Source organism: Solea solea, chromosome 1 (assembly GCF_958295425.1).
Source record: "Solea solea chromosome 1, fSolSol10.1, whole genome shotgun sequence".
NCBI classification, from domain to species: domain Eukaryota; kingdom Metazoa; phylum Chordata; class Actinopteri; order Pleuronectiformes; family Soleidae; genus Solea; species Solea solea.
In genome coordinates, this window is record NC_081134.1 from 9,453,043 (window position 1) to 9,476,244 (window position 23,202).

The window sequence follows — 23,202 nt, forward strand, 5'->3', positions numbered from 1 at the left end:
CCCACCAAATGAAAAGTTGGTTGTTAAGTTAATGCAGCTAAGGCAAATCTCCTTAAAATGCTACCACATGGTTCAGGATGATGAAAATGAGTTCCAGGTCCCTGTAGAACATTGTAGAGGAGGCTTTCTACTGCTTAGTTCTTTTCACCGTCGTGTCCCATTGTCCAGTTCCCGTACAACATTGTTGACATTTCCTTCTGCTTTCCTCCAAGGTTTTTTGGCCATGATGTGAGGGAATAAACCGAAAAGGCTAACCACCACATTGCACTAGTCTTGTTAGCCTGTGGCTGCTTTAATCCCATCACTAACCAGCACATGAGGCTGTTTGAGCTGGCCACGGACCACATGCACGGCACAGGTCAGATCCGGTCATCCCAGACACTATGTAAAATTAGGATTTGCACTATATGTAAATATAAAAATGATAAATAAGCGTACATTATTATTTTGATAGGTTGACAGTATAATGGAGAAACATCAAGGTCAAAGCAACCCCTGTATAAGATTGTGGACCCACATAGTTTTTGTCTACGGGGTTTTTTGGTAACCAATAAATAGAGTCAATACTGAAAGAACTCAAACTGAATGCTAAACATTGGTTTGTGTCTCCCTAATATCAAATAATAGCCTGTTTTGGAATTGTGTGGCCAAAATATCAATAAACACAGGCTTTAAGCACACCACATTTCTCTTTTTGGTGAAACAAAGAACAAAGAACCATCAAATAAAAGTAAACTTGTGTTTTATTGACTTTGAAAATGACATGCAGTGATAATCATATGTTCCTCTCCTTGTATGAACCTTATCTGTCCCTTAGTGGCTAAAGTAACAACAGTTACAAAGAAGAATCAAATGAAAGTAAACTCTGTTTTATTGACTGATATTGATTTCAAAACTGCATAACCTTGGGGTTTGTGTCCTCACATGTTTTGTCACAAGGTCCAATTTAGCGGCTGTCTCTTTATGTAAACCCAGGACTATTTGTGTCTCAAAGCAGTGATGAATGAGCGTACTGGCCTGGTCACATGTTCATAACAATATCATTGTTATACCTTAGAGTTGTGCTGGTCCTAAGTCAGCTCCTAGAGTAAGATGCTTTATGAGTATGAGCAGCATTTCACTGGGCAGGGAGAGATCAGTCATAGCCTTTGTCCTTGAATGTAATGTAACAGACTAGTTGTTATGTTGGAGCCTAAAAATACTGCCTCAGGGCAGTCAGTGGTATTTATTTGTTTTTAAAATGGATGACAGCATATAACGTGGTTAATGTGACTGGGGCTGTGTAGGTGAGTGGAAGTCATGCTGATTTTTTTAAAACAAACTTAAAGAGCCGATAAACGCAGTTAACTGACAATGACAATGAACAAACAACACGTATTTAATACTAATTATACATTTCAATTCACTATAAACCATCACTTTTTAATTTGCCATAGGGTGAATGTCACAGTTAGATCTGACAAAACAATAATACTTTTGTTTATTATTTTATCTGCTGATTTAAATTCTACTTATTTGTCAACATTTTTGACCCAGAAAAATTGTGTAATGATCTCTCCCTTCAGGCAAGTACCAGGTGGTAGGTGGCATTGTGTCACCTGTGAGGGACAGTTATGGAAAAGCAAGGCCTGGTACCGGCTAAGCACCGGATTGTTATGGCAAAGCTGGCACTGCAGAGCTCCAACTGGGTCACAGTTAATGAATGTGAGAGCCAGCAGCCAGACTGGACGGAGACAGTGGTCACTATGAGGTATAAAACAAGTTTATTGCTCTTCTATTGCTTCTTTGCTTCAGTGGGAAAAGAGGGTTGCCAGGGTGAAAGTATGAGAACATTCTAGAACAGTTTCTTGGGTTGTGGCAGCCTTTGCCTCCCCTTTACTGTCCGCTGTTGTTGTCAAGCACCTCTGTGATTATTTAATCTTGTATTACAAAGATGAAATAATCAGTACCTCACCTCTCCTCCTCCCTAACTTTTTAGCATGATAGATTTTGCCATCAGACACGCTCACAGCGTTTTATACGTTTTGAAGACCCCCAGGTCCAAACTAGCTTTCATCGTTTTGGTATCAAACAAGTGGAACAAAGCACAAGACAAATTAAAATTAGACAGAGTGCTTTTAATGTTACCTTGTGTTGAATACAAACTCAAGGCATTGCAGTAAAAGAGCTCAGTGTCATTTTTCCGTCAATGAACATCTTTTGAAGTTGTTTAGGATTACTGCATTCATTTCAATTTAAAATTCAGATTGGTTAGCCACTCACACAAAGTATATTCAGTGCAAATTACAGGAAAAAAGCCATTATTTTGCACCAAAAGACTTTAAGTCAAAGTGCTGTGTCTCTAGTATACACTGATTCCCCATTTTTTCAATTATTCCTTCAGATTTTTATCTGTATGGGCTGTTTTTACACATATAATTTTCCTATCAAGCCTAGCTGAACCTTTTTCTTCCAAAGCATGTCACATCATGAAAGATGTTTGTCGCACTAGAGGACAGATCACAACAGGGTGAAGGGCTGACTTGCTGCTGCTCTATATTTCCTTTGGCTCATTTTCTCTCCTTTCACATCCTTCTCTTTCCTTCATGGGACATAAGATACAAGTTTTGTCCCTTTTTCTTTCCTTGTCCTACTTTTACTGTAGCTCCAGCAGAACACATAGGGATGCCAAATCCTCTGTGGCTCATCTACCACCCTTCATTCAGCTGTATATGTCACAGAGTGTTGCCATTTTCTCCGAGCCTAAATCATCATCGTCTCTTGAGGACTGTCAGACTCGACTGGACCTGTGGCAGATCTGGGTTTTTCCCGGGGTGAACTCAGAGGTGATAGTTGTTAAAATGATGGCACAAGTGGGAGCCATGTAGTTATGAAAAAAGCTGCCTGGCCCATGTATATAGATAAAGAGAAGCAGACGCAGGTGCTGCATTCATAATGAGACGATCTGAATGGAAAAAAATCTGGAGGTTGTCCCACTTTATGTTTCAAGAGTTTTACTGTGCAGAAACATGCACCGTTTGTGTAGCTGACCCTAAAGAAAGTAATCAGCAATTTATACCTCACACTACATTAACATGTACACATACTCTTTGCACATTTAAAAGCTCCCTATGCTTAATAAACATATCCCTCTTTGTTCACCCCCCCCCCCCCGCTCTCTAAGCTGTGTTTGTGTAACACTGCTGCAGATCAAGGCATGAAGTGGCCTGTTGTCAGGCTATGCCACACGTCATCTCATTCCTGAACACACACACACACACACACACACAAAGCTGCATAAGAGGGAGCGCCTCTTTAAGAAGCTTTACTTGAAAACAGTGAAGGTTTTCATAAGGCTCCTCAATGACTCTTTCTTTGTATTTCACTTCAGTTTAATGGCATGGCGATAAAAAAAAACCCCAAAAACAGGCCAGTTAAGAATAAACATACTGAGAAAATGAAATAATACACAAGTGCACATAAAACTGGTGATACACTGTACCAGGTATTATTGTCCCTAATTCTCTCATATATCATTGTCTACAGGGCCGGCACCATTATGGACGTATTTTAAAGGAATATGAGCAGAGCACAGGAATGCATACCAACTCCAGCAGCAACACTGAGCCCATCTCAAGTAAGAACTCCTTGTTATTGGTGAGCTGGGGTCAGTCAGATAAAACAGCTTTCCACAATTTTCTACGAGTGAAGTGATTGATAAATATTGTATATAAAAAGTGTATGCACTGTGGATACTTACTGTAAAACATATTTTTACAATTAACAGCTATAGACTGTCTGAGACCAGTGCTTGGGCAGAACATACTGAGTATCACTTTAATGTGAGCCTTTAACCCTTAAGTGCACCCATGATAAATTGCCGTGGGGATAATACATAACTCCTTATATGAACATCCTGTGAGGATGTGTGTTCAAATATTTAAATGTTCAAATATTTAAAAAATTTGTTTTTTTCATCTTCTTGTGTTGTTGTTATCATTCGTTTTGTATCTCATGTTTAGTAGTGATATAAAGTAGCAATAATTGTACAGACGTCACAAAAACAGACTTGGTTTTCTTTTATTTTTGTTCATAAAAATGAGCCAAATGAACTTTGAACTGTGACGTTTTTCCTAATTTCACAAATTCAATGTGATTTTAAACATTGTGAGTACTTTTTGCTCAGATGTGTTTATATCAGGGGTCTCAAACTCACGGCCCCCTATTACATTTCATTCGGCCCACCCCTTTAAATCAAGTTATGTGTTATTACTGTATGTTTTTTTTTATATTATTTACAGACTCATTTTGCACATCAAATGTGTTTTTATTGTGAACTATATATATCGTTCCATATCAAAACAAACACTTTTATTCTGAAACTCTGGGAAATATTATCATGAATATTTTTAATGTTAAGATTATATCACCATGTCCTTTGAGTTTGAGAGCCCTGGTTTATATAGTTTTTTAAATCAGATTACCGAGGTTGTGCTGAAAAAAAGGATATAAGTCACTCTATATTGCACATTCTTATAGCCTCTGTATATACTGTACATTTTAACATAGTACTGGAAAAAAGCAGCCGAAATGCTCTGTGTTCTAAGGGTTTACAGGAACAGAGTAAGAGTTAATCTACATATAATGTGCCTGTGTAATGTGTTTCTGACTATAAGTGGTTAAAGAGTATTAGAAAAAAAAAAAAAGAAACTTTCTAAGACGCTGGTCTTGCACGCATGTGTGCGTCTTCTAGTTATATAAACTATCCAATCAGTATTCAACACCATTTTCGTGGATTATCTTTGATTTATCTAACATCATTTACAGAGGTGTCTGGTTAGGCCCTGCTGTTTTTTGTTTGTTTTTTTACTCATTCCTGCTTCAATATAACAAATTTCATGAAAAATAGAAGCATGGACAGGAATAGTCCTGAGACCTCATCAGAGCGACAGACGATCAAATATTTATTTTATTTGCAATGACTGGCATTTCTGCAAAGAGAGAGAGAGAGAAAGAGGGGGAAAAAAGAGAAAAATAATCTTTTTAAAAAGTCTGTTAAGTTGGTTTGATATTTTCGTCACATCAGCTCTATTTATGCAACACCAGTTCACAGAGTTTGCTTTGGGTTTTTATTGAGAAAGGGTAATTTGTGTTGTTATGATTAACTTCAGCCTCCAGCACCATGAATATCTAAGATATGTAATTTGTGGTAAGTTTTAGTCTCTTTGCTCTACTTTTTATTTGGTCCAGACTCAGTTTTTTGTAATGTTTTTAAATGTTTCTCTTCATATGAGCTCTCTATGAGGAAACACTCACACTTTAATGTATATTAAATTCCTTTTTTTAATTAACTGTGGATCAGCCAGTTTTCCTTACATTGATATTGTCAAATGAGCACAACTTTAGGATTGTTTTTATTTTTCACCATTACTGCTTTGAATAAAAACAGGGACTGAGCTATCAATGATTTTAAAATGGATATTTGAAATCAGACAACAGTCATGAAATGGAAACATCTTTTATATGACCAATGATTGAATATCCGTTGACACATCATCAGTCATCTTAGAGTATAATTACAATGATGGATCATTTTAAGAAGTCCAGTGTTATCTAATGATGAGACTGCAGATTTTAACAAATGATGGACTCCTCCTCTCACACCTCCTTTTCTCTAGCACATCAGGAAACTACGGTGGCCTTTGCATACCAGAAAGAATGTCGTTCTTCATTTGCTTAGAAAGATTCATGCCTAATGCACACTCTGGCCAGTGTGTCCTTTCGTGCTGCAGCAGAAATATGACAACATAAGATGGTGGCACATAAAGTAAGGCCCGTAGCACGTAGAAAATTGCTTATTCTATGTCTACAAGAATCCAACAGTTTTTATTTAAAGGCAAATTTTACACGCTGGTCGTTTAAATTCAGAATAAATCTAGTCATATTCAGCTGTAGCTACTACATGTTACATGTCAAGTTCTCCTCACTTCAGCATCATGATCTGTCTCTCCTCTCTCCTCCTCGCTCCTGCGTGGAGCCGATTTCCTCGACACATTTCTGATCCCCGGCTTATGGCGGGATGAGCATGTGGAAGAGGTGGTGGGGCATTTCGGCCTCGTCTCTGTCAGCCAAGGTGAGCGGCAGCCCAAACGGACCGTACATGAGTCGGACACACTCTCCCACCACCAGCAAAACATTTTCCTGGTTAGGGAATGGTTGAAGAATGAGACGAGTGCCACAGAAGTGCGGCAGGCTCTGAGGCGAGGCCTCAGTTTGGAATACCTGATCCAAGACCCTGAGATTGTACAACCTTTACACTGAGGACAGCGAGAGGTAAAATAAGGGCACAGCACTGAGGCCAGTCTGGATGACTGATTGTCAGACGTCAGTTCTTAACACGGTAGACCTCAGAGAGTGGATTCACTCACAGATCACAGCTTTGCCTTGTTTGCTTCCACTCGGCTCCAGAGTGGAAGAAGTTTGCACAGCCTGCACAAACACATTTGGCCTAAATCTTTTTCAAGGCATCACTTTGCATCTTCACAAAGCTGTGTTGTCTTTTTAGTTCATACACACCATTTCACAGCAATGCAATTAGTTCTAAAATCCTGTATATGAAGTATTTCTTGTCTTATTGGGTGTCTTTTTTTTTTAATGTATTTCCTGGGTTTAAAAAGGTTAAAAGATTTATGTGAAATAATTTTCATTTGGGGGTTACATGGATGGGTAGTGACTATCACTGTTGCCTTGCAGTTAAAAAGACCTGGGTTTTTACCTGAACAAGGGCCTTTCTGCATGTTTGAGTTTACATGTTCTCCCCGTGTGTGTGTTTTCTCCGTTTTTCTCCCACAGTCCAAAAACATGCAGAGTTTGAGTGTGAGAGTGAATTGTTGTTTTTCTCTCTGTGTGTTCGCCCTGTGATGGACTGGTAACCTGTCAAGGATGTACCCCACCGTTTTCCCTTTTGGAGTGTACAATGTATAAATTGTTGTTTTCATTAATGCAGAATGAGCCCATTATACAGTACTTACATCAGGAGCAGGTCTTTGCTGCAGAGGCCATCGTGTTGGACTAACATGACTGTCATGGACAAACTAAACAACTTAAGGGCATCATATGATTCTTTGTTTTGGAAGTGAATTGAAGTCAATGCAGAGTCCTAAAAAGGATAGCTGTAAGAATGTGTGTATGTGTACAGTGTAGCTGAGCCTAAGGATTTAGACAGTGGGTTGGGTGCTGCTGGCCCAAAAGAGAGATTATCAAATTAATTGAGTTATTTAAGCGAGACAAAAGATGTGTCAGGCCTTTTGTGCTGCATTTAATTATTGTAGCTGGATCATTTTAAGCTCAGATGACTCTACTTTTGTGCTCCGCTTATTATCCAAACCCCATTCAGAAGAAGCAAGGGCTGATCAATGTTTTAATTGATCCTTGTGTGATGTGTACCCAGTAGATTGATTATTGATGGCCCAGTAATCGTAACGTGTTCATAACAGCCGCCATCTTACACAACACAGAACCAAGCCAAATCTGCCACACGTGGAATTAGACACTAGTGCGCCTGTGTCAATTAATAAAGTAAATGTATTCAACGTAATCCAAGGCAAGCAGAGTAAGCACTCTCAAATATAGAGCACACAAGTGTATTGTATGTACTGTATGTGTATTACGCTAATGGTCCCAGCGCACAGTGCATACAAGGGAAGTGCACTGGGGATTGTGGTGTTACATGCTGTTGTGTGGTGGGAGGTGCGAGGAACAGGTAATCGGATTAAAGTGAATTTGGTTTAAATTGAGGCTTTTGACAGCCGGTTCTGCATTCCATTTCACATAGCCGTCCACGGCAGACCTCCTCAGTGACCAAGAGCAAGCAAAACCTGCGAGAACACAGCCAACATGCCTGTTGATCTGAACGGATACTGGAAAATGATTTCTAATGACAACTTTGAGGAGTACCTCAAGGCTCTTGGTGAGTTTAAAAATATTTGTTTATAGTATTGTATAGCAATATGCGGTAGGTGACCTATTGATGGTAGTAGAACATTTGTTCAGGTTTAAAAGTCAATCTGCAACTGTATCATTTATTCCATAATATTCATATAAATAATAAGATTTGTCCTCTGATAGAGTGAGATTATAGCAATTAACATTTTGTCTTATCTCTCAGTACCAAAATAAAAGAGATAGAAATATATAATATCTTCCATTTGCTTGTATTCATCATAAGCAGGAATTCCAGGCAGTTGTATTACTTTTACCTTTGCTTTACCACCAAACAATCACAATATTCTGAAGTTGAATAACTGCTCTAAATCTCCCTGCTTCTCACCGCACCCTTCCTGTCTTTTTTTTTATTTTTCCTTGCCCATGGACCGGCCACAGATGTGAACATTGCCATCAGGAAAATTGCAACCTTGTTGAAGCCTGACAAGGACATCAGCCACGACGGGGACCACATAATCATCAAGACCCTCAGCACCTTCAAAAACTACAACATGGACTTCTATGTGGGCAAGGAGTTTGAGGAGGATCTGTCTGGAGTGGACGACAGGAAATGCGTGGTAAATTTCCTGACCAGTGTATTCTGGACAGACTTAATACATTTTAATGAAGGTGCTCGATGCTTTTGGCAAACCTGCTAAACCAGTAGTTATAGTTATGCAGATGTTTAAGTCAGGTGGCACCGCTGCAAGTGTAGCGCATTTAAATGGACTTTCCTCAGTGGCACTGCTCTAGAATTTAATGAGCATGTGGAGGCCAAACAAAATGTTCCTCCTGTGTTTATTAAATAAAGGTCGCTGGAGCCAATCCCCGTTGACACAGGGCAAAAGGCAGGGTACACTCTGGACAGGTCACCAGTCCATCACAGGCCCAACACACAACCATTCACTCTCACATTGACACCTATGGGCAATTTAGAGCGTCCATTTATGTTTTTGGACTGTGGGACGTAAAGCAGCCAGAGAAAACCCACACACACACAGGGAGAACATACAAACTCCATGCAGAAAGGGCCTCATTTGGTGAGCCTGGGTCCTCCTTCTGCATTTAAAACTCTTTAAAACTTTCCAGGCTCCTGTCAGTGTTTTGCTGTAAGGCAGATTGATGGCACATATTGCAGGTAAAGAAGTGAAAGTGGCAGAGAAATAAGTCAAGAATTTGATCGGGCTGTGTCACTGAATACTGAACAGGCTTAAAGATTTCCTGTGGCCCCCCCAAGATAAACCTTTTTTATGCTGATTAGGCTTATTATAGACTAGCTGTAAGCTGTTTTGGTGAGTGGCAAAAAGGGAAGGTCACGTGGAGGAGGAGAACTGGGCCTCTCTCTCGGGATATTGTATGTGTTTGACTAAATATCTACATCTACATTCTCATTTTTAATGCTATTATGTTTCTGCCTGACCTGTGATCCCAATACAGACCACAATCACTTGGGAAGGAGACAAGCTGTTGTGTGTGCAGAAGGGAGAGATTGAAGGAAGAGGCTGGACCCACTGGGTGGAAGGAGATGAGCTTCATTTGGTAAAAAAGAAAACAAAAAAAAAAACATAATTTCCTCACATGAATTAGATGTTTGCAGTTTGGACACTTAAATTCTAATCCCAAATGCCTCTCAGCAATGTGTTTGGTGCATATTTTTTAAATGTGTGATTTCAGCGTTTCGAATTAGCCCACCGCCTCAAGCACTAGTAGAATTAGAATATGTGAAGCGCATGAATGCAGAAAATGAAGCTGTTCAAAAGGTACAAGCACATGGTTAATTCTATTTCCATTCTTACAATTAATTTGTAAAGTAAATCACATTTCCTTGAAGAAAAAGACTGTGCTGAGTTCAGACGAAACAATAAACAACATTTTGCAAATGTCTCCTCGCAGTCAAATGAAGAGAGGAGAGCAGTAATATGTCAAGTCATTTTAGAATTAAAAAAAAGTTCCACTTCTTCATGACTGGTGACCTCCAGCGATCAGCAGGCATCAGCATCAACTTCTGCCATGTTATTATCTTGACTTTGCAAAAACTAATTTCAGTTAGAGAGACTTGAGTCACATTTTTCCCCCCAAACAACTCCTCTGTGAAATTATTCATAGTGTGGTCCCAATGTGGCCTGTATAATGAAAACATTTGCATCTGAAAAGAATTCAAAGTAATGACTAGCACATTATCATTTTCATTAGCTCAGCATTATCAGATTTACCTCTGTATGATTACTGCTATCAAAGCTAGGAAAAAAATAATCAGCCAAATTATTTGGTTTAAGTGGCGCCAACAGATGTTTTTAATCAGCTACCATGAAATTACTTATTAGTGTAATGGTTCCCAAGAGTTGGAGGAGTCTGAAAGCAAGGCAACAGTGGCCTCTGGTGGCAGAAAATAAATTGCAATTTGGACAAATAACGGGACTGAAGAAAACTGTCACTGTTTTCCTGAACAGTGACCGGAATAGAGTATATATGATATCATGAACCCATCCCAGGCCATAGTTACTGTTGTTTCTTTCTCTTTTATGATGAAATCCAAAATCTTACCGTGCTCTGTTGTTTCCTCCACAGGAGCTGAGAGCTGCAGGAGTTGTTTGCAAGCAGGTGTTCAAGAAGACTTAAGGTGGTTCATGAAGAACAAGGCTGCAGCTCAGCTGATTTCACTGGTTCACGCACTCACACACACACACACACACACCAGACACGTCCCATGACTCTGACACACCTTCTGACCCATTTCATACTTGATATATGATCTGGTTACCATTTTTCTGGAGAAGCTGTTGCCGTTTCTCAACAGCACCAATATTTATTTGTATTACAGGAACTACGTCAGTGTTGCATCAGAAAGAATGCATTCCTGTATGTTTATCTTAATGTGGGTGCTCTTTACATGTTTAGATGTGTTGGATTCATGCAATATGCATGTTTAGCTGCTGTGATGGGAGAGCCAAACTGATAATACAGCACACGTATAGTATGGCCTGTGGTAAATTTAATTCATGGAAGACTGGCACAGTTGGAGCCAGTGAAGAGAGGAGAGGAGTAGTATAAGGCAAAGGGTTAATTCATTTTGGTTCTCTGAATAATTTATGATCTTAAGTTTGGTTCAGGACTGTGAACTCATTGGTGAATGAAGGAATATCAGATGTGATACATGTACATATGTCCCTCCTAAATCCTTTGGGACGGTGTAATTGATTGTAAAATGACTCAATCAATAAATTATTCAGTGCTCAACCATGTCACTTGTCTTTTTTTTTTTTTTAACCTTGTGTGAGACCTTTATTTTCTTGAAAAGTCACATTAAAAAAGAGTTTTGTGTGACAGGTCTACTATCCGTACAGCCTGGTCTCTTCATTCAGCACTGAATAAAATGTTACCCACTGTGTCGATACCTTCATCACAGGGAAACCGTTGTGGTGACAGCATTTTTTCAGCCAGAAGGAGATTCACCGAATCTGTGGTTTGCAGAAATGGAGAACGGCAACATATGATCCCAGTGAATGGGAATGGATTGTAATACAACCAGAAACAACATGAAAATAAACTGCTCTTACTTACTCAAGTTTGATGTTGGAAGCTCCATTAATCTGAAAAGGCCTCTCGTGAAATGCATAAGGAATCGAAATGGCCTTGACATGCATAACTGAAAAGTGAAGAAATTAAGCCCTATGAGGTTCAACCAAACACCGTGCTCTCATTCAGCTCATCTGTCAGCTCACTTTGAGCATTGCCATTACCAACCACGCACTTCATATAAACTGCCCAACTCGAACTCATTCTTCTTCTCCTGCTTCCTGCTACTCTGCTTCCTGCTGCCTCTTGTGCATTCCTACCCCACTACCACCCGAGCCTCTACCTGCAGGCTCTGTTTGTTTATGGTTCTCCAGGGGGCTGAATATTGATCTTGCCCTGCTCTTGCTTCGGCTGGTTCAAAGAATTATGCTGTCAGGGAGGGGGCCAAGCACATTCTGATGCCAGAGTCAAATCTAAATTTACATTTATTCTCAATAAAGCATTCCTATGTACGGTAGGAGCAATCCTGTGCTCAGTAGTTCGAGCAGTTTCAGTCCAAGTTGATTTAGCAACATCTGTGGTTCATGGTGGTGACACAGTATTTTATAAGTTCCAGACTTCAATTACAATACTGTATTTATCAGTCACTCCGAGCTGAGATTTGTGTGGAGATACTAATGTTTGGAGCAGCAACATTTTTCTTGTTAATGTTTTGTGCGTGTGCATGATATATGATCCCGTGTGGTGGCTGCATTTAATGGATACATCTGAAGTAGTGATACAGTATGAAAAATGGGCTTATGTCATTCAAGAATTACAAATCATTTCATGTTTATGGACTTTTAGGGAGAAAGAGTGGATCTAACTCTTGAGATGTTTTTAGATTATGTTTAACTTGTATGAGCATGTGACGCTTTGTGGCAAAACTAAATTCTCATTATATGATAATGAAATTTACTCTGTGTATGCTCAAATATTACAAATGTTTCGAGAATAAAGTCATAATATTACAAGAATAAATTTGTGATCTTTCCAGAATGAAGCCGTAATTATTATGCAAGCAAAAGCTCAGATGATCCGCTGCGACCTGCATCAAGATGAGGAACACGGAGCATTTTGTGAAGTTACATTTTGAATTTGGCTTCACAAATTCTCACATCAGCACCGCATTATCTTTAGCATCAGAACTTTGAAAAGATTGTGCAAGAAACTGAGTTTGTTTGGAAGAAGGAAATGGCCGGTACAGTAGTGGTCGACTACAGGGATAACGCTGGTTACATCTGTGTGCTGCTGCTATTTAATAGTAATACTTTTGATAATGACAATAAAGAAACTTTATTCTCGTAAAAATTACGACTTTATTCTCGTAAAATTATGACTTTTTTCTCATAATATTATGTCTTTATTAATATTACAACTTTATTCTTGGATGATTAAAATTTCTTCTCTCTTCAGTTTGGTCCTAATACTCCGTCGTAAAATGTGCCTCGGGGCTACCCTGAAATAAACAAATTTGTGGTCTTTTTAACTGCAAGACTGAACTTTATTAACCTTTATGCTCAAAGTTCAGGAACACTAGTTTGGTTTTTGAGTTTGCCTCAGAAAGAAAAGATCAAATAAAGAGCGATAACCACTGGCAGATGTTGTCTGTGTCAGTGTACAGTATGTTCAGCACATATGAGAGAAAGTATGGTGGGTGAGTGCATATAAGGCCTCCAAACACATGACCTTACTGTAGTAACCACCCCCAGTGACCGTGTAAAGTTGGCGGGTCTGCGCCAATCCCCTTCAAGCTATCTACATACTCATCAATAGTTCTCTGGCCTCATGCCCCTTGACTCCCTTGACTGATATAAAGGCAGGACACCCTGCACCTTCTTACATCGCCACACTGTCTAAAGTCTACACACACACACCCGTGTCACCAGCTGCCACCATGCCTGCAGACTTCAGTGGGAAATGGATTCTGGAAACCAGTGAGAAATTTGAGGAATATTTGAAGGCATTAAGTAAGAAACGCTTGATTGTTCCCAGTTCAATTTTGGTCTGTGACCTCTTTGTTAGGTGTGAAAGCCACAGGCGATCACAGAATGATGTGACGAGATGGAGCAAGCTGCAAAAGTGGAAGAAGTCATCCAATTTCATGCTCTTTATGTGCTTGTTTTTGTCCTGCTCTTCCGAGTTAATGCAAAACTGTTTTTGTAAAAGATTTGCATTGAGTCCAACTGTTAATGCATATGGTAATAGTCAGCATTATTATTATTATTGTTATTATACAGTAAATAATAGCAACATTTTCTGGAGAGAAATTATAATCCCCTGAAATGACATTATTTGCTCATCTTAACTTATGACTTTTCTGAATTTATTATATATCCAAGTTTTTCTATTATGGCCACAGATATTGATTTTGCTACAAGAAAAATCGCCATCTCCCTGTCTCAGACCAAAGTGGTTACCCAAGATGGAGACAACTTTGACTTCAAAACCCTGAGCACCTTCAGGAACTATGAGCTCGCCTTCACGGTTGGGGTGGTGCTTGACGAATACACCAAGGGACTAGATAACAGAAACATCAAGGTGGGTCCGTTTCACTGACGGGAGTCAGTCACAGTTTATATAATCTTTACATTTTCCTTTGCGAATGGGACGGCTGTGTTATCTAAATGTGCTGACAATGATTGATCAGGTGACCACAGATTTTGATTTGTACCTCTATTATTGCCAAGAAGATAAGATACGTTGTTGTTTTTCACTAATTGTGTCTATTAGGTTACTATTGATTTTTTAGACTCCACAATTTAGGGAATACTTTTAATAGAATGTTAAAGAGATGGGTGGATGGTGCCGAGGGAAACTATGAAGATTCTTTTGATACAGAGTTGTGTGTTGTCTTGTAGAGTCTGGTCACCTGGGATAAGGACATGCTGGTGTGCACCCAGAGAGGAGAGAAAGCCAATCGAGGCTGGAAACACTGGATCGAAGACGATAAACTCCACCTGGTGGGTTTAAAGGAACAGTCATAGTAATTTGATTTGAGGAAGATTTGAGCCTAGGCTCGCACATGGGCTGGTCTGCAAAATAAGAGAAATGTGTTGGATTAGTGGCAGCATTGCACAGCAGAAATGGATTATTCTGCATGTTGGCATTTATCTAAGTTTATATAAGTTACTAACATTTTTATTTTCTTCCCTCCTGACAGGAGCTGACATGTGAAGATGTGGTTTGTCATCAGGTGTTCAAGAGAAAAGAATAAAATAAACTCAGTAAACAAGGTGTTTGTTTTTAACTAATGTTTTTTATACTCATGAGTAAAGTGAGTAAAATTGGTTCTGCATATTGTATTAGAGCAAACCTGTTACTACTTCAGACAAAGAAAAGACTTAAGTGACAGTGGATCCTTACACGCAGAGGTTGCTTGGGAGTCTTGTTAACTTATTACATTCTAAATCATGTACAATACACCAAACTTACCTCACTCTGAGAAGAATGATAACCTTCATATAGGTTTCACGCACATTGCTGACTGTAGGAACCGTCTTACTGTTATACTGTTTGAAACCAATACCTAAATCGCCATCTGGTGGGCAAATATGGCAGTGTCCTTCAGGTGAGTTCAAATGAGATCGAATTGTGAAACAAAACCTATGGACTCTTATTACATAACTGAAGGTCTATAGTTTATCCTAATCCTAATCTAAGATTCACATGTAATAAACTCAGGAAATAATAATAATAAAAAGGGCAATTTAAAGTGACAAAATCCAAAGTAAATCCATAATCCATGTGCAAAGTGACTTGGGAAAAAAAGAGCTTTCATTCATAGTGCAATGTAAAATGAGTAGACAATCCTATTTTTCTAACGACCTGAATAAAAGTACTCATGTGCCACATCTGGGTGTGTATAAAAAGCTTTTAAGGCACAAGACTGCAAGACAAGTAGTTGACAATTTTCAGAGCAAACCAATGATCTGAAAATGTTATGCTATAATCAACCTGTGATGTAACAGTAGATGATGCTCATGGACAGATCATCTGGGGGATCTGCAACAGTGCAGCCAAAGTAGTAAATTAACCTGGGAGAACCTGAGGGTGTCTGAAAAACGACCAAAACAGCTCTAAATGTTTTTATATGATGGAATTGTTATCTGTTCTTGTTGTTTTTGCAAAGTATTTGTTGATGGATTAAGGTTATGAAATACATCTTATTTCAAATACCCCTTTACTTTGTAATGTATCATATAGAGAAATCAGTCAAGATATATATATATATATATATATATATATATATATACATTGAAACATGTTATTGTGCATACAACGGTTTTATTACTATATATGTGACTCTTATGGCCCTGCATACGTATGAACCATAAAGTGACTTCAACGCACAGCCAATTTATAGCGACAGAAATGGGCAGAATATTCGCGCCACACTTACCTCTCCTGTGACTCACTTGTTGAGTTTTTATTGTGTCATTAACACTATTACATTTTCTGGTCATGACACACTGGCACTGACGTCACTGACAACAAAGAACAGTAGAGACATAAGGCAGAAAATAAACCGGATACTGTTGGATGAAGTTGCCGGCTGCTGCTGCTATGGCTGCTGCTATGGCTGCTGCTGCTGAGCCGACCTTCATGTCACGTCAGCACTTCCACGGCGCAGCTCTCGCGAGATTGGTTTTCAGGAAGTTCCACGTCAGTATCCAGTGCAGTGTTCACTGTCTGGAAGTGTAACATTTGGACTCCGCAACACATCTAATAGCGACAGTACAGGATTAAAACATGGTAAGAGACATTGTAAATGCTTGACTATGATGTACTACATCCACACAAGTCGCGCGATTCACCTGTTTCATTGTAAAGAAAAGCACATTGAAACAGTGTCATTTTTTTTTATATTACAAGTAGCTTAGCGGCTAACTAGCTTGACTTAGCTTATCGCTAGCGGCTATCAATATGTTTAGACGTTGCTGTTTCTGCATAACATATATATATATGTCCTGGTATATGTTATGAATTGAGGATGTAATAAATTGTAGTAGGAGCTGTAGGATTGCAGGCCATTCCTAAACTGGATGGCGCTCCCGGTACTAACCAAACTAACTGTATGCTAGCAGTTTACTATGGGGTATAAAGACGTAGGAATATACACTGATGTTGTCTGTCGTTTCAGCCTCTGAGGCTGGACATCAAGCGGAGGCTGACAGCCAGGTCAGACCGAGTGAAGAGTGTGGACCTTCACCCGACTGAGCCATGGATGTTGGCCAGTCTGTATAACGGCAGCGTCTGTGTGTGGAACCACGAATCACAGGTATGCGCAGTCACTAGTTTGTAAGGCAATATGGAAAGGCCCTTATCCGATTGACTGTATAGTTAGAAATGAAGTTGATAAACACATAAAACAGTTGTAATATCTGCAAGCCTTAACTTATGTTCGTTTTCCAGACTCTTGTCAAGACTTTTGAAGTGTGTGACCTCCCTGTCAGAGCATCCAAATTTGTGGCGAGGAAGAACTGGGTCATCACAGGAGCGGTGAGTTGCATCCCTGCATTTATATGGTTGTTATTCTGACAATAATCATCCCTGCATTTATATGGTTGTTATTTTGACAATAATCAAATATATATATTGCAAATTGGAGCAGAATTTTCAAAACAAATTTGTTAAATTGCACATCTGTGCATGTTTCCATTCCCTGTTGTTTGTTCAGTGAGATAAGCAGTTCGTGGTGGAAAAGTTTAAATCCAAGATGCATAGAAGAAAGACAAGAACATACAACAATGTAATTTATGAACGCCAAGCAAGATGAAAACATAACAGGACATATAGCCTTGCAGTTGTACTCGCTCGGTAGACTTGTGCTAGCTCTCACATAGCTCCTCTTGTGTGCTGTTTCTGCAATTTTGCAATGTATTGAAATGCAACAGCTGTAGTGACACGGTCATGTGATTACTAAATATCATCCTTTATTTGCTGAATATGTTTCCATTTTATGTACTATTCATGTTTACCTTTTATCATGTTTTTATCAACTTTTTTTCCTCCCTTAAGCATAAACCTTTGTTATGATATTGTTTCCATTTGGGGGTTTTTAATGCTTAAATCAAAAAATGCACATAATACCAGACAGATGGAAGCCCACCTTATTATTAGTTTAATCTTGTTTTTGTGTGGGAATGTGCTGACCATTGTGTTGGACTCAAATAGCATAACAACTGCTAATTGTGTATTTGTATTTTGTGTTTATTTAAGTTATTAATGTGTGTATGTTTGGCAAATATTGAACCTTTCTCTCTTCCTTTTCTTTTCTTGACAGGATGACATGCAAATCCGTGTATTCAACTACAACACTTTGGAACGGGTCCACATGTTTGAGGCCCACTCTGACTATATCCGATGTATTGCTGTCCATCCTACCCAGCCCTACATCCTCACCAGCAGTGGTACGCTAGTGAATTTGATGTCATAATTGGTGGCATACTGAATATTATATCGGTAGTGTCAAATGCATATTATGTTATTCTGTGATGCATGAATGCCTTTCTATGTCTGATTAGATGACATGTTGATCAAGCTATGGGACTGGGAGAAGAAGTGGTCATGCAGCCAAGTGTTTGAGGGTCACACTCACTACGTTATGCAGATTGTCATTAACCCCAAGGATAATAACCAGTTTGCCAGTGCAGCCTTGGACCGGACAATTAAGGTACAACCACATGTTGTTTCTTACTCTAAATTGTATCTACCTTAGGAGTTGCTGTACTGCTGTGTCTTCCAAAACTATAGATTTAGCTCCTTTACACAAATATAATTACAGTGCATTCAGTGATTCTCTGGTGTGTCCATTGGGTTGTCCTAGGTTTGGCAGCTTGGCTCCTCATCTCCCAATTTCACTTTGGAGGGCCATGAGAAAGGAGTCAACTGTATTGATTACTACAGTGGAGGTGACAAGCCCTACCTCATCTCAGGAGCCGATGATCGCCAAGTCAAGATCTGGGACTACCAGGTTAGAAAGCATTATGACACTTCTCTGGTGTCTTTCATTCACATCTTTCAAGGCATGGACAGACTGAGCAACTGAACACTATTATGAAACGTAAGCTTTGTATCTCTTTATGAATGTTTCAACTGTCTTCCTCTTTGTATTGTAGAACAAGACCTGTGTTCAAACATTGGAGGGTCATGCCCAGAATGTCTCCTGTGTCAGCTTCCACCCAGAGCTGCCGATTATCATCACTGGATCAGAGGATGGTAAAGAAATGTCTCACTTTTTCCCACTTTCAATGCATAAAATGTCTCATTACATCCCTCTCATGCTCATACCGACCTTTGCTTTGCATGACCTTACCTCTTCACTCTGTAGGTACCGTGCGAATCTGGCACTCGAGCACTTACCGCCTGGAGAGTACACTGAACTATGGCATGGAGAGAGTGTGGTGTGTGTGTGGCCTTAGGGGCTCCAACAATGTGGCACTGGGCTATGATGAAGGCAGCATCATTATCAAGGTTAGTGGAGGAACAGGTCATTGTAATATATCTGACAGTAAAATGTGTTTTCTTTCGCTAAACATCTGTTTGGTCTCTTTCCTTCTGCTGTACAGGTGGGTCGTGAGGAGCCAGCCATGTCTATGGACGCTAATGGTAAAATCATCTGGGCCAAACACAGTGAAATACAGCAGGCAAACCTGAAGGCCATGGGTGATGCTGAAATTAAGGATGGAGAAAGACTTCCACTCGCTGTCAAAGACATGGGCAGCTGTGAGATTTACCCTCAAACCATCCAACATAACCCCAATGGAAGGTATACATTCACAGAAGAAAGCAGACATGAGCATGCCACTGTCTCTCATCTACAAAGAGAATAATAATGATTATGCAAGAAGATATCTATCATTTATTTGCAAACATTTCTGTGCTCAAGGTTTGTTGTGGTGTGTGGAGATGGGGAGTATATCATCTACACAGCCATGGCTTTGAGGAACAAGAGTTTTGGTTCAGCGCAAGAGTTTGCTTGGGCTCATGACTCCTCTGAGTAAGTGTGAAAAAAGAGTGAATAATGTGAACTACATCCCTGTGCCTTATTTCTGTAAATGGGAATTAAACGCTAACTGCTACTCCTTTTAAACCAGATATGCCATCAGAGAAAGCACCAGTCTTGTCAAAATCTTCAAAAACTTCAAAGAAAAGAAATCTTTTAAGCCTGACTTTGGAGCTGAAGGTATTATGAATGCATATATATTATAGAATTGTGGTTTTGTTCTAGATAGTTTTCATCACTGCATGTGTTACCTTGTTCATTGCAGGGATCTATGGAGGCTTCTTGCTCGGGGTGAAATCAGTGAATGGCCTAGCATTTTACGACTGGGAGAACACAGAGCTGGTCCGTCGCATTGAGATCCAACCCAAACATGTGAGACCGACTTACTCTTCATCTTCATATCTTTTATTTCTGCATATTTTGATTTTGTAACATAAACTTGACAGTTTTAGTTTAGCTTTCTTTTACCTAATACTGAACACTTCACTGACCTGTTACTTTATCTTGTTCTCATTTTCTTAACTCACCTTTCCTCATATTCATTATTTGCACAGATCTTCTGGTCAGACTCTGGTGAACTGGTCTGTATTGCTACCGATGAGTCCTTCTTCATTCTGCGTTACCTGGCAGATAAAGTTGCTTCTTCCCATGAGAACAACGAAGGGGTTACAGAGGATGGCATTGAAGATGCCTTTGAGGTGGGTGTGTCAATGTAAACACATTCCTTGATAGGAGTCTTACCCAGTAGTTAGGCATATCTTCAACATGGGGCTTTAACTGTTTTCTTGTTTTTCTTTTTGTCTTATTTTACAAATTGTGTGCTCTTATTGTCTTTTTAGGTCCAGGGAGAGATCCAGGAGATTGTGAAGACTGGACTCTGGGTAGGAGACTGCTTCATCTACACCAGCTCTGTGAATAGACTAAACTACTATGTTGGAGGAGAAATCGTCACTATTGCTCATCTGGACCGGTAAGAGTAAAGGGCCGTTGGGCTCAAATTTGAATTTTGCTTGCTAAGTCTGAAAAATGCCTGCTATCAAACTCTCTCTCTCTATCTCGGTCTCTGTAGAACCATGTACTTACTGGGCTACATACCCAAAGATGACCGTCTGTACCTAGGAGACAAGGAACTCAACATTGTCAGTTACTCGCTGCTGGTCTCAGTCCTCGAATACCAGACTGCTGTTATGAGAAGGGATTTTGGAATGGCTGACAAGGTCTTACCCACAATTCCTAAAGAGCAGCGAACCAGGGTGGCCCACTTCCTGGAGAAACAGGTTAGGAAACGGTAGTACTTCCTTTTCTTTTTATTTACAGCGCAGAGACAGTTGCTGTATTTTTTTTGTAAAAATGGTACACAGCAGAGGGAAACATACAAACGTTGGACTTATCATCTACAGATTTTTATAATGACAATATAATACATAATGATAATTATTATATTCTTTGTCTTTTCAGGGTTTCAAGCAGCAGGCTCTTGCTGTGTCCACGGACCCTGAGCACAGGTTTGAGCTGGCTTTGCAGCTGGGAGAATTGAAGATTGCCAACCAGCTGGCTGTGGAGGCAGAGGTAAGAGCATACAGGCTACATATATATATGTATATATTAGAAAATATTGATTTGCTAAAATATTGTATTTTGTGGCATAATTCTGCATCGATTTGTTTTTTAATGTGCTTTATGCATATATTGTAAATATTCTACAGTTGTTTGTTAGTACAGTAGAACTAATTGCCCTGGTTCTCATTGAGTTTGTACATCATTGTAATTGTATCACTGATGTACTTATGTGTCAAGAACATTTCTAATATTTTTACGCAGTCGGAGCAGAAATGGAAGCAGCTGGCAGAATTGGCTATCAGCAAGTGCCAATTTAGTCTCGCCCAGGAGTGCCTGCACCATGCCCAGGATTACGGTGGTCTTCTTCTCCTTGCTACAGCCTCCGGTAATGCCACTATGGTGGGCAAGCTGGCTGAGGGCGCAGAGAGGGATGGAAAGAACAATGTGGCCTTCATGACCTACTTCCTCCAGGGGAAGTGAGTATAAAATGTGGCGACACTGGTGGAAAAAATTGGTGAAAAGGTTACAATCTTTTTGTCAACTTTTTGCCATATTGTCTTCTCTTCACAGACTGGATCAGTGTTTGGAGCTTTTGATCAGGACTAACCGACTACCTGAGGCTGCCTTCCTGGCTCGTACATATCTGCCAAGCCAGGTGTCCCGTGTGGTCAAATTGTGGAGGGAGAACCTTGCTAAAGTCAACCAGAAGGTCAGTTCTGTTGCTTAGTTTATTGGAAACAATATTGTCTCAGTTAAATGTTGTTTTCCCAAAAGCTTAGATTAATAAGCATCACACACATTGTACCCACTCCTCATTACAGGCAGCTGAATCCTTGGCAGATCCTACAGAGTATGAGAATCTGTTCCCAGGACTGAAAGAAGCATTTTCAGCTGAATATTATCTGAGGGAGACATGCGTGGGCACCACAAGGCCTGCCACAGATTATCCTCTTATCACAGTGAGTTGTAGGATGTTTTAAAGTGAGAATATTTGGTGTTGCAATGCGTTGTGTTTAAACAATGTTTATTTTGTTGTTTCTCAGTCTTTCATGTCAAATTTAAAATACCCATGTGTTTTCAGCCCAATGAAGACAGGAATATCCTTGAGGAAGCCCAAGGATATGAGCCAAAAGGAACCTTCTGTCCTCCAAAGGTTGGTTTACACTCCACATTTCACATATCACATCTGTACAGTATTAGAAAGGAAGTCAAGTGTTCATTGTCTGACTGATGGTGTTCCACAGACACAGGATCCCGAGAAAGAGTCCACTGACGCAGAAGCTCCTGTTGTTGTTGCTGCAGCACCAGCATCAATTGTGACACCTTTAGAACCTGAACCTGAACCTGAACCAGAACCAGAACCTGAACCTGCTGCTGCCTCAGCAGTTGAGGAGGAACAACAGGAAATCCCAGAATTTTCATTAAATGACAAGGTAGGTTTTTATCTTTTTGTTGTACTTATTTGCATTAAATGTGGATGTGAATTTGGATCTGAATGTTTATTTTAATTGTTTGAATGATTTTTTTTTTTTACCTTACAATTCATATAAGATATAATGTTCCAAGATTTGACAAAAAAATAAATAAATAATTGGGGCATTTAAGGCTGTAATAAGTGACCTGTGTGTGTGTCTTTTTACAGTGTCTGGACGAGCTGGAAGTGGACTTAGACAACATGGACCTGGACGACATCGACACCACAGATGTTAACCTTGACGATGACTTCCTAGATGATTAAAACCGGCTTTCACACTGCTTCCAGCAGTCTTTGGAGCTTATTTAAAAAAGAGAAAGAGACCAAACCCCCTTTCCCCATTTTTTGTATTTCTATGTAAAAATGTTATACTGCAGTGACAGAATTTAAGTCGAAGATGAGGATGATATCAGTAATGTTTTATTCTTGGAAGAAAAGAGGATGGAGCAACCTGTCTATGTACCACTCTCCATTTTGTACACCCTTTATTGATTTAGAAAGTTTCACTGACTGTTTGAGTGATGTTAAATGTACTCTTTGCTATATGTTGACCTGTTATGGCAAGTCAAACGTCATTCAGTCCAATAAACTTCATTTACTGTACATATTCAAATTTGATTTCTGAGTGTGTTGTACTTTTGAG

At 39.5% G+C, this 23,202-nt stretch overlaps 2 protein-coding genes and 1 pseudogene across 2 annotated transcripts; all 3 read left to right on the forward strand.

The window, feature by feature from the left end:
* Window positions 1-240: 240 nt before the first annotated feature.
* On the forward strand, window positions 241-14,754 carry LOC131471089 (uncharacterized; annotated as a pseudogene).
* On the forward strand, window positions 7,814-11,202 carry LOC131458319 (retinol-binding protein 1-like). The gene is made up of 4 exons (XM_058627375.1): window positions 7,814-7,948; window positions 8,362-8,540; window positions 9,400-9,501; window positions 10,531-11,202. The coding sequence occupies exons 1-4, from the start codon at window positions 7,876-7,878 to the stop codon at window positions 10,579-10,581; spliced, it is 405 nt and encodes a 134-aa protein (XP_058483358.1). The 5' UTR covers window positions 7,814-7,875; the 3' UTR covers window positions 10,582-11,202.
* Window positions 14,755-16,129: 1,375 nt separating the features above from the next.
* On the forward strand, window positions 16,130-23,172 carry copb2 (COPI coat complex subunit beta 2). Its single transcript, XM_058627107.1, has 22 exons — window positions 16,130-16,272; window positions 16,661-16,798; window positions 16,933-17,019; window positions 17,804-17,930; window positions 18,045-18,193; window positions 18,347-18,493; window positions 18,639-18,738; window positions 18,851-18,993; window positions 19,089-19,288; window positions 19,409-19,519; window positions 19,617-19,705; window positions 19,791-19,897; window positions 20,080-20,223; window positions 20,365-20,495; window positions 20,595-20,802; window positions 20,984-21,094; window positions 21,347-21,561; window positions 21,656-21,794; window positions 21,907-22,044; window positions 22,167-22,238; window positions 22,330-22,518; window positions 22,728-23,172. The coding sequence occupies exons 1-22, from the start codon at window positions 16,270-16,272 to the stop codon at window positions 22,821-22,823; spliced, it is 2,844 nt and encodes a 947-aa protein (XP_058483090.1). The 5' UTR covers window positions 16,130-16,269; the 3' UTR covers window positions 22,824-23,172.
* The last annotated feature ends 30 nt before the right edge of the window (window positions 23,173-23,202 follow it).

Coding starts and splice junctions, on each gene's coding strand:
- LOC131458319 (XM_058627375.1), top strand. CDS start 7,876: ATGCCTGTTGATCTGAACGGATACTGGAAAATGATTTCTAATGACAAC. Junction 7,949..8,361: donor GGAGTACCTCAAGGCTCTTG/GTGAGTTTAAAA, acceptor GACCGGCCACAG/ATGTGAACATTGCCATCAGG. Junction 8,541..9,399: donor TGGACGACAGGAAATGCGTG/GTAAATTTCCTG, acceptor ATCCCAATACAG/ACCACAATCACTTGGGAAGG.
- copb2 (XM_058627107.1), top strand. Junction 17,020..17,803: donor ACTGGGTCATCACAGGAGCG/GTGAGTTGCATC, acceptor TTTTCTTGACAG/GATGACATGCAAATCCGTGT. Junction 22,519..22,727: donor AATTTTCATTAAATGACAAG/GTAGGTTTTTAT, acceptor GTCTTTTTACAG/TGTCTGGACGAGCTGGAAGT.